We start from the raw sequence: 9,486 nt of genomic DNA, 5'->3' as shown, positions 1-9,486 counted from the left end.
TTTTACCGTTGAGTTGCTATTAATGAGATATTCAACTCTCATTTAGGTCGCATAGGCCAAAAACCGCTCGAACTAAAATTCGAGTTTTGGGCTGTGCACTGCTATGCCAAATCTTAGAAAATTCATAACTTCCTCATACGAAGTCAGATTTGAGCGTTTTTTATGTTCTCGGTTTAGCGTACACTAAATTTTTTGTTTAGATCACTAAGGCTAAAAAGTCTTATACCATAAATTCACTATTTACGTCTCCCGGTGCCGTGCCGGTTTTGCCGTAAAACTTCGACGGGCCATAACTTCTTCGTTATAACTCGGATTTCGGCGTTCCTTATATGTACGGAACCCTTGTAACATATACTAAAAATTGGTTAAGATTAATCCTTCTAAATAATCTTCCATCAAAACCTCATTTTTGATGCTCATCGTCTCTAAATTGACTAGCCCGGATCTGCGGGCGTTACATATATATATATATATATATATATATATATATATATATATATATATATATATATATATTATCTACTTATATGTTGGGTAGAAAATGGGTAGATATCGATGTGTGACGAAATAAAAATAAAGAGAGGCCTCGATGTGATTGTGATCTAGTCATTCAACAGAATATGGATGACGAACACAGACTCTTTCTAGACTGTCCTATGGAATGCTGGCAGGCTCATAACCTGTAAGTGTTGGTGAACTTGGGTGTTCATTTGTTGTATTCTATCCCCCTCATGGTTGCCTTAGGACATTCATTGTTGAGGAAACCCCTTTGCAGTATTGTCTGTCCCGATGAAAATCGTAGATTAGGTCCCTTGTGATAGTTGTTGTTTTAGGGACGTAAAGTGAGGATAATGGGAATAGGTAATCGGGTTATTGTTGGTTGGTGAAATTAAATATAATTATTTATTGTGGGTTGAAAACCCTATATGCTCACCAGGCTCCCAAGCCTGACCCACTCAGTTTCTTTGTATTACAGGTAGTGGCGCGAGAGCATAAGTTGGAGAACTTGTGAAGATGTTTTTGTTTATAGACCTGTAGTTGTATAAAACTGTGTAAGGTCTAGGTTTTATTGTTTATGCTTTTGTGTCTGTATCGGAACATGACATCCCGAGTTTTTGATATATAATGAAAATACATTTCTTTAAGAAATGCTTTGATAAACTTTATTTTATCATGTATTGTTTTGGGGACAAATTCCACAACTCTTTTAAATCAATGGATTTACTCTGAAACTATTTTAAAATCATTAATGAAACCGGTCTTTTCTGGCCGTGATTTTGGGGATGTCACAGACAACAACTCTGGCGACCTCCATTTATCAACATCAATTGCCACCAGAAATCCCTAATCTACCCCTAATCCTTCGTAAGTAAATCCCCACAATCCCTAGTGACTTTCAATAAAACCTACTTGAAATGCATTCTTTGTTTGCTTTTCTTTTTGTAGTATAATATAATCATATGTCGGGAGACCAACTATTGATGCATTGTATATCAATCAAGGTGAAGAGGGTGGACAAAAGCTATGTGAGGGAGGGGTATTTCATAAATCTGATCCGGGTTTTCATCAAGAAAACACTTGTTTCACCGGTGATGTCGATCGGAGAACTCGATTTGATCAGTTTGCACCAAATTCACCGATGCACCTCTTCTCTAAAACGATTTCTGAAAAACATCCAAGCCATCATCTATGAAAAACGATTTATGTGTGTGTTCATCTCAGTAAACCTATCGTCTCTTCTCCATTAAATTTGAAATTGATGTGTGTGTCTGTTTATCCTTGTACATGTAACACCGTAAATTTTCAAACAAAATTTTCATTTTAAAAATCACATAATTCTCAAAACATAGTTCAAAAATCTCCAAAATAACAATTTATCAAAAACACATGTTCACAAAATTGTTTTAACACAATCCATGATTCTCAAAACATAACTCCGCCTTGTGTGTACAATCAAGCCGTCGCCTTCCCGTGATCCTAAGAAGTACCTGGAACACATAACACATAACATGGTAAGCACGAAGCTTAGTGATTTCCCTAAAATACCTCACACATCTCATTAGCCTCTCATGGCTATACTCGAATAAGAACCCTCGGTCAATGTATCTCAGTGAAACCCTCCGGTCCCATAACTCGGGTGGACCCTCCAGTCCTAACTTAATAAGATCAGAATAATACACAACATAAATCACAAAGACATAATGCAGGATATCACAATACTCAATATAAGTACATAAGACCCTCCGTTCACACACGGATTACCACTCTAGGTAAGTATAATGAGAAGACTCACCTTGTAATCAAGCAAATAAATCCCGTACACGAATCACCGATCTAGCCTTCGCCTAACACATATGATAATTATCTCTAATTAACACTCCATTCACAACTCTGAATAAACCAAGGCTACTCTCTCTCTTTCTAACTCTTGGAATGGGTAAAAGACCATTCTACCCCTCCATGGTCTCCATACTCCCTGTCTTGACCAAACCCTAAAGTCAACTAAAGTCAACAGTCCATGTTGACCCGAATTGTCGAGTGCATTTATGTGGCTCATCGAGTCCCCTTGTTCCTTCATAACGTCACGAAAACCTAACCTAACTCGTTGATTTGTCTCATCAACTCGTCGAGTTACTCATGTCCAGACTCATCGGGGAAACCCTGGCCTACTCGTCGAGTTGGCTCATCAACTCGGTGAGTCCCTTAAGTCTCCTTTCTCATTCAGAAGTTTTAAGGCAGATTCATAACCCCAAACTCTAGATCTAGCCTCCCAAGGCTAATATACCACGTAAAGCTGCAAGCTTTACATCCATGCATGGCATTTAGGGCTTGGAATGCCAAAACAACTTCCATTTAGGGTCTTAATCATGAAAGCTCTTGTATTAGATGGATAAATCTGGGACCTTACAAGGTTCAGATCTGAAGTCTCAATCTCTTGGTAAGCTCAACACACTCAAAGCCTCAAGGAAATATGGAATAAGCCCTAAAACTCCATAAAATGAGATCCAATCAAACTAATGAGCAAGGTGGAGACTTTTTACCTTCAATAGAAGCTCTAGATGAAATAACACCAGATCCAACAGTCTCTTCTCGTTCCTTGCTTTGATACTCTACTCCTCTATTCAAAAAGTGCACTAAAATGCCCAAAGATTAGCTCTCTCTCTCTCTCTCTCAGCTCAATATAGGCGATTAGGGTTGCATACAGGGGAGTAAGGTGGGTGGTGAGGCGGAAATAAGGGCTTAAGGTCCTTTAAATAGGACCCAACCCCGGAGAATTAGAGTTTCCTTTCACATCGCCAACTCGTCGAGTTGGTCTCTAGAACTCGTCGAGTTGTTCATAAAACCCACGTGGTCAATCCGCCTCTACTCGACGAGTTGGGGCATCCAACTCGTCGAGTTACTTAAACTACTCATAAATAAATATTTAAATATTATACTTGGGAGTTAGGATGTTTCAGTACACCCTTTGTGTTTGTATGTGTGTTCATCCATATAAAAAGAAGTACACAGTGTATGTATGTTCATCTATGTAATGTGTAACGACCCAATTTTCACGTCCAAAAATTTTGTTTTAAAAACATTACTTTAGAAAATATTAATAACTGAAACATCGTTTGATCAACCACAACATAAAGTGAACCATGTATGAAACCAAATCATACAACTAATCAAAATATCAGAGTATCAGTCCCAGTAAAGCTCGTAGCTGCGGAAACAAGGGAGTGTGTGTGTGTGTGTGTGACATGCTGCTACCGCGCCGGCTCCTTTCGCCTAGCTGAGGAGGTATCTGAAACCAACACTGAAACTGTAAGCACAAAGCTTAGTGAGTTCCCCCATAATACCCCATACTATGCAACGTATAACAACCAATGTTCAGCTAGGAGTTACGGGCCTTGCCCACACTCGGGAAGATACGGGCCCTGCCCACACTTCGCTAGCCGGGAGATACGGGCCTCGCCCACACTTGTGAAGATACGGGCCCTGCCCACACTTCACTATCTGGGAGATACGGGCCTAGCCCACACTCCAACCTCGGAGAGATACGGGCCCTGCCCACACTCAATCGCTAACCCATAACATACAAGTATCACGCAGACAACAAGTATAAGCAACTCTATCATATTAACACATATATCATACTTGACTAAACCCAGAGATACGGGCTCGGCCCACACTTTAGTACTAGCATCTCGTCTACACGGGTCGGCCTTGGTGCCTTAGACCCGTTCCTACTGGAAAGGAAACTCACCTCGAAATAGGCTGCTGGTCTGTGTGGGAATTGGCTGTCTACTGCTGCTGCTGCTAACGTCCCTCGACTGTAATTCCCACAAAAACGATCAGTCAAACACGCTAGATGTTCTTAGGGTAAAATGACCCTTTTACCCCTCACCAAGTCAAAAACCTGGTCAAAGTCAACTTCCAATTGGCTGGACTCGCCGAGTCCAGAGAGCAACTCGCCGAGTCCATCTCTCACTGATCCGGTCCCTCTCACCAAGTCCCTCTTTCACTCACTGAGTCACCCCTGACTCGCTATCCGGGACTTTGGGGCCGACTCGAGTACCAACTCGCCGAGTTCCTCGAGCAGGTGCTCTGCTTGCTTCCAATCCACACCAAAACACCCCATTCGAGGGTTTGGGGGTTTCGGGACTACGATATACGGTTAATTTCGTGCACAGGTTCGAAGGGTTGAGCCTTCGACGCCTAAACCCCTCGTTTTCTGTGGATGTTCATATTACTCGCCGAGTTCGAAGAACTACTCGGTGAGTTCCAGGCAATCTTCATAGGATTCGCTGAGTTTGTTCATCCAACTCGCCGAGTCGACGACCATCTTCATAGAACTCGCCGAGTTCCACCTTGGGACTCGCCGAGTCCTTCGACCCACTTCCTGAGTAGGCCAGATCTAAGACATGCAACACTTCCAGACCACAGATCCATGGTCCTAGGGTTCATTTACCACGTAAAGTTGTAAACTTTACGTGCATGCATGGCCCTATGAGCTCAAACATGCACTTCCAAGCTATACAAAAGGTCCTATGCTCATTGGGGACTTCCACTACCTCAACCACATATACTTTATGCTACCATGAAGTCCAAAAGGTCCACATTCGAAGTTCTTGCAGAACATTAGCCATAAACACATAGAGATTTAGGTTTTTAGGGCTTAAAACCTCTTTTCTTAGGGACAAAAGGGGACTAACGAGCTAAAGATCAAGTTAGGGTCTTTTCTACCTAAATAGAGGCCTTTCACAGAGTAGATTCTGGATCTCCTTCCCTTCTTGCACTCTTCAATCTTCTCCTTCTTCTCTTAAGCCCCAAATCACCTTCAAAATGTTAACAATCACCCACAAGGACACAAAGGAGGCAAGGGTTTCGTTCTATAGGTCTTTGGGAGTGCTAAGGGAAGTGGAGGCTGGGTTAGATCGATTAAATAGGGTGCAAACACCCGGGTTAGGGTTTAAGTCCAAACAGGGTCTACTCGCCGAGTCCATCGGACCTACTCGCCGAGTAGACCGAGTAAATCCCGCGTCTAGTCCCGCTTCTACTCGGCGAGTCGGTCCCTCAACTCGCCGAGTCCCAGGCCAAATATGCAAAATAAAGAGATTTACTAACCACAAATACATACCAGGAATCAGGTGCTACATAATGGGTTTTCAAACCTACAAAAAAACCTAAATGAATCAGGTGTATTTGGTGGAAGAAATGTAGGTGGGTTGGTTGTTTTAGATGGAGTCATGTGTTCTTTAACATCAATCTCATCACACGAAGAATTCAAGTAGTTTGGTGTTGAACATGTCGATAAGTTCAATTTCTCCAAGAAGGAATGAAGATTGTTGTTGGAAAATGAAAAACCCCTAACTCTCCAAAACCTCATTAGAGAGAGAGACTGAGAGAGAGATGAGAATAAGGTGGGGGTGGGTTTGATTTTTTTTAATTCTAAGAATAAGAAAAAATAAAAAAGTTAAATGATAATTATTAAAATTATATATTAGTCATTTCTTAGAGCGAACGGTATGAGTCTCGACGAGGAGCGACGAGACTGACGTGGCGGTCCGTGACGCCGTCGTAACGAGGGGAACACCGTCCCCCAAGTCGTTGCATCTCGTCGTCCGGATCTCGTTGCCATGGAAACGAATTGCGACGCATAAAATTTAGCCGTTGCCATATGATACCGTTTGATAACAGTCACTTTCAAAAAAAAAAACTTACTTTTTTACTGTTTATATATATATATATATATATATATATATATATATATATATGTATATATATATATATATATATATATATACACATTATTTCAATTTTTATATACCTTTCTCTCATTCTATTTATATCTTATACACATTTTTCATTAAAATTTCAAAAAATGGAGCAAAACCCAAATACCCCCCTCCATCATCAAACCCAAACACAAACTTGCCTCTCGGATTTGCGGGGTATGAAAATTATTTCAACCTTTTGTCGTCTCAAGGTTCACCACAAATACCATACCAAGGTGCCGCTTTCAATCACGCTTCACCGCCACTGTAATTTCCCAACTCACCTTACGTTCAACAAAATCAATTTGGTCAAAACCCAAATTTACAACAAAATATTTTCTCTACTTTTGGTTCGATGCAACAAACAACCAATCAACCGTCGCCTACAACACAACCATCAGTTCAAGTGGAAGCGGGAAGTAGTAAGAAAGGGAAAGAGAAAGGAAAATCAAAAGAGAAATCAATAGCGGTGGAATCTGAAAATGAAGACGTTCCACAATGGTGGACACCGGAGGAGGAATACGCTTTGACGGCGACTTGGTGTGCTACTTCAAAAAACGAACTTCGCGGAAATGGAATGAAAAAACGGAGCTTATTGGGGGGCGGTGCTCGACAAGTTTCACGCTATTTTAAAGAAAAATCCATATCGCAACAACGACATGTTGAGCAGCAAATGGGGTATGATAACTAAGCGGTGCAGCAAATTCAACGGTATTTACAACCGACTTGAGGCGCAACAACAAAGCGGAACCAACGACTTTGATTTGTTCAAATCGACTAAGGAACAATATCGGGTCGAAATGGGTCATGTTTTCGACTTTGAAAAATCATGGGAATTGTTGCGAGCGGATCCAAAGTGGAATAAAATGTCTACATCGTCGGAGCTTCAATCCAAAAGGTCTCGCAATTCTAGCTCGGTCGACGTGTCGAACGCACGGACTAACATCGACCTAAACGCCGATGACGATGAGATCCCGGATGATATCCAAGAGATATCCCCACCACGACGACCGCCAGGACGCGACAAAGTGAGGCGTGCTGCAAGGCATGCGGAGGAGATGGAGACGATAGCAAAAGATGCGGCGGAAATGAGAGCCAAATTCGACGAGCACAATTTATTAATAAAAGAAAAAAATGAGTTGAAACGTCGTTATTTGGAGTTCTTGGAAAGGCAAGCACGGGAGAAGCAGGAACAAAAAGAGAGGGAACTAATGACACATCAGTTGTCAATTCTTCGGACAAGTGAGGAAAGTTTAGCGCCTGCTGATCTAGCGGTGCTACAAACGATGAAAGAACAAATTAGGAAACAATATTTGGGTTAATTAGGATTGATGTGGTTTTAGTAGTAATTTGAATGGTATTTTAGTTATTAATTTAGGTTTAAAATTATGTTTTTTTAATTGTAATCGGAATTTTAGATTTTAAATATTATGTCTTTTTTTTTTTTTTTTTGTTTTTAAAATTATATGTTTTACAAAAAATATATTAGTTATTAAAGAAACACAAAAAGAAAAAAAATGAAAGCATAAAAAAAAGTAAAAAAAAAAAAACGAAATAGTAAAAAAAAAATAGAAAAATAAAAATATTTATTTTCAAAAAGTTGGTATTGCATCTTGTTGCATCTTGTTGCCTATTTCTCCACTTGGTGTCATAACACCATTAGCTTAGGTGGCATGTGAGGTGACACAACTTGGTGTTGCACCTTGTTGCCCACACTCAATGCTCTTAGCATCTATAATATTAATTAATGTATTTTGATGATTAGTGTATTTTTCATTATTTCATAGGTTAGATAGAATCAAGACACATCCGTTTTCCTTTTTTCACTAAACGAAATCCATATAACTTGGGTCATGAATGGTCCTGTTGTACCGCAGGCCTCAGAGCCTAATCCAATACGACAAGCCCGACCCGTATTTGTCGGACCTACAATCGTCGGCCATATCTGAGGACGTTGAACACGTCTGCAAATTCGCCGGCATTGAACGTATTATGCTGCAGCGTCTTCCCCCACTATGTTCTATCTCCAATCAAAAACCCTATCTTCTCCGTTCTCTAACCTTTAATTCACATTTTACTATTTTCGATTGGCTAATTATAATCTCCAGTTACGTCAGATTCAAGCTATAATCCAACAAAGAAGAAGACGACTCAGCTGACTGAAACATAATTTGGACTCGGTAGACGACTCTCTCAACAAGATTCGAAACCAGTTGTCATTGATCGCGTTAAATGTTTCAATTGACAAAAATGCCGCCGTCTACAGATAGAAGCCAGGGGATGAAGGATTAAATTGGCGAAAGCGAAAGGATCGTGGAGGTGACCGATGGTATGAGATGATGTTTCTTTTTTTGAGATTGAGGGTTAAAATCCGTTTGTGGACATAGTTGAATTATGTGTTAGTTTATGAATTAATTATCTATTTATATTTGCATCTTCAAAAAATAAAAATAAATAAATAAAATAAATTCAAAATTTATCAACAAACATTTTTTCATAATTAAACTAAAATAGTCAAAATTACATAATAACAAATTAAAAGCACGTCTTGACTATGAAAAAAGATTTGCGAAGATCGTTTGCCCTTCCACTAGAAGCTTGAACTTTCAGTTTCGTTTTCTATTAAAATGAATGGTTTTTTCCTTATGGTACATGAACTTTCAACTTCATCTTCTTTTAAAGCAGGTGGTTTTTTCTTTGTTGTACGTGAACTTTCAACTTTGCTTTTTCTTAATATGTCGATTGTTCGTTGCATTACTTTTCTGATAAATGCTGCTTCAATTAACAACCTTGCATCCCGATGAAGTAGAAGAAGATGAAGATGACTTAGTGAAGTTGGAAAAAAATAAAGATGAAAATAATGACTACTATGGTGAAAAATATATGTATCCTTTTTAATAAATGAATTTTTTTTTTGACACATGTCAATCTCTTATGAGTTTTGACATTCATTTTGTAGTATTTTTGAAATAAATATTATCAACTTGTCAATTTTTGGTTTGTTTCAATATTTAAAATTAAAGTCATATACTTATATATATATAAAGTATTAAAATTTTAAATATTAAATATCTTATATATGATATTAAATTATAATAAATACATTTTTTTCTTTGTTATTTTAAAGTTATATATTAAAATTTATTTTCTGTTTACATGTTTTTTTTTTTTTTTTTAAAATCAACTTGTATAATATAATATAGTAAATGCAACTGCTAGAAAGTTA

General features: G+C 38.9%; 1 protein-coding gene across 1 annotated transcript; it reads left to right on the top strand.

Moving 5' to 3' along the window:
• Positions 1-7,060: 7,060 nt before the first annotated feature.
• On the top strand, positions 7,061-7,582 carry LOC111897693 (uncharacterized). The gene has a single exon (XM_023893641.1). It carries the CDS (start codon positions 7,061-7,063, stop codon positions 7,580-7,582), a length of 522 nt encoding a protein of 173 aa, XP_023749409.1.
• The last annotated feature ends 1,904 nt before the right edge of the window (positions 7,583-9,486 follow it).

Source organism: Lactuca sativa, chromosome 6 (assembly GCF_002870075.4).
Source record: "Lactuca sativa cultivar Salinas chromosome 6, Lsat_Salinas_v11, whole genome shotgun sequence".
In the NCBI taxonomy this organism is placed as follows: Eukaryota; Viridiplantae; Streptophyta; class Magnoliopsida; order Asterales; family Asteraceae; genus Lactuca; species Lactuca sativa.
Note: the sequence above shows the minus strand (reverse complement) of the source record. Positions and strands in the feature narration are given on the sequence as shown.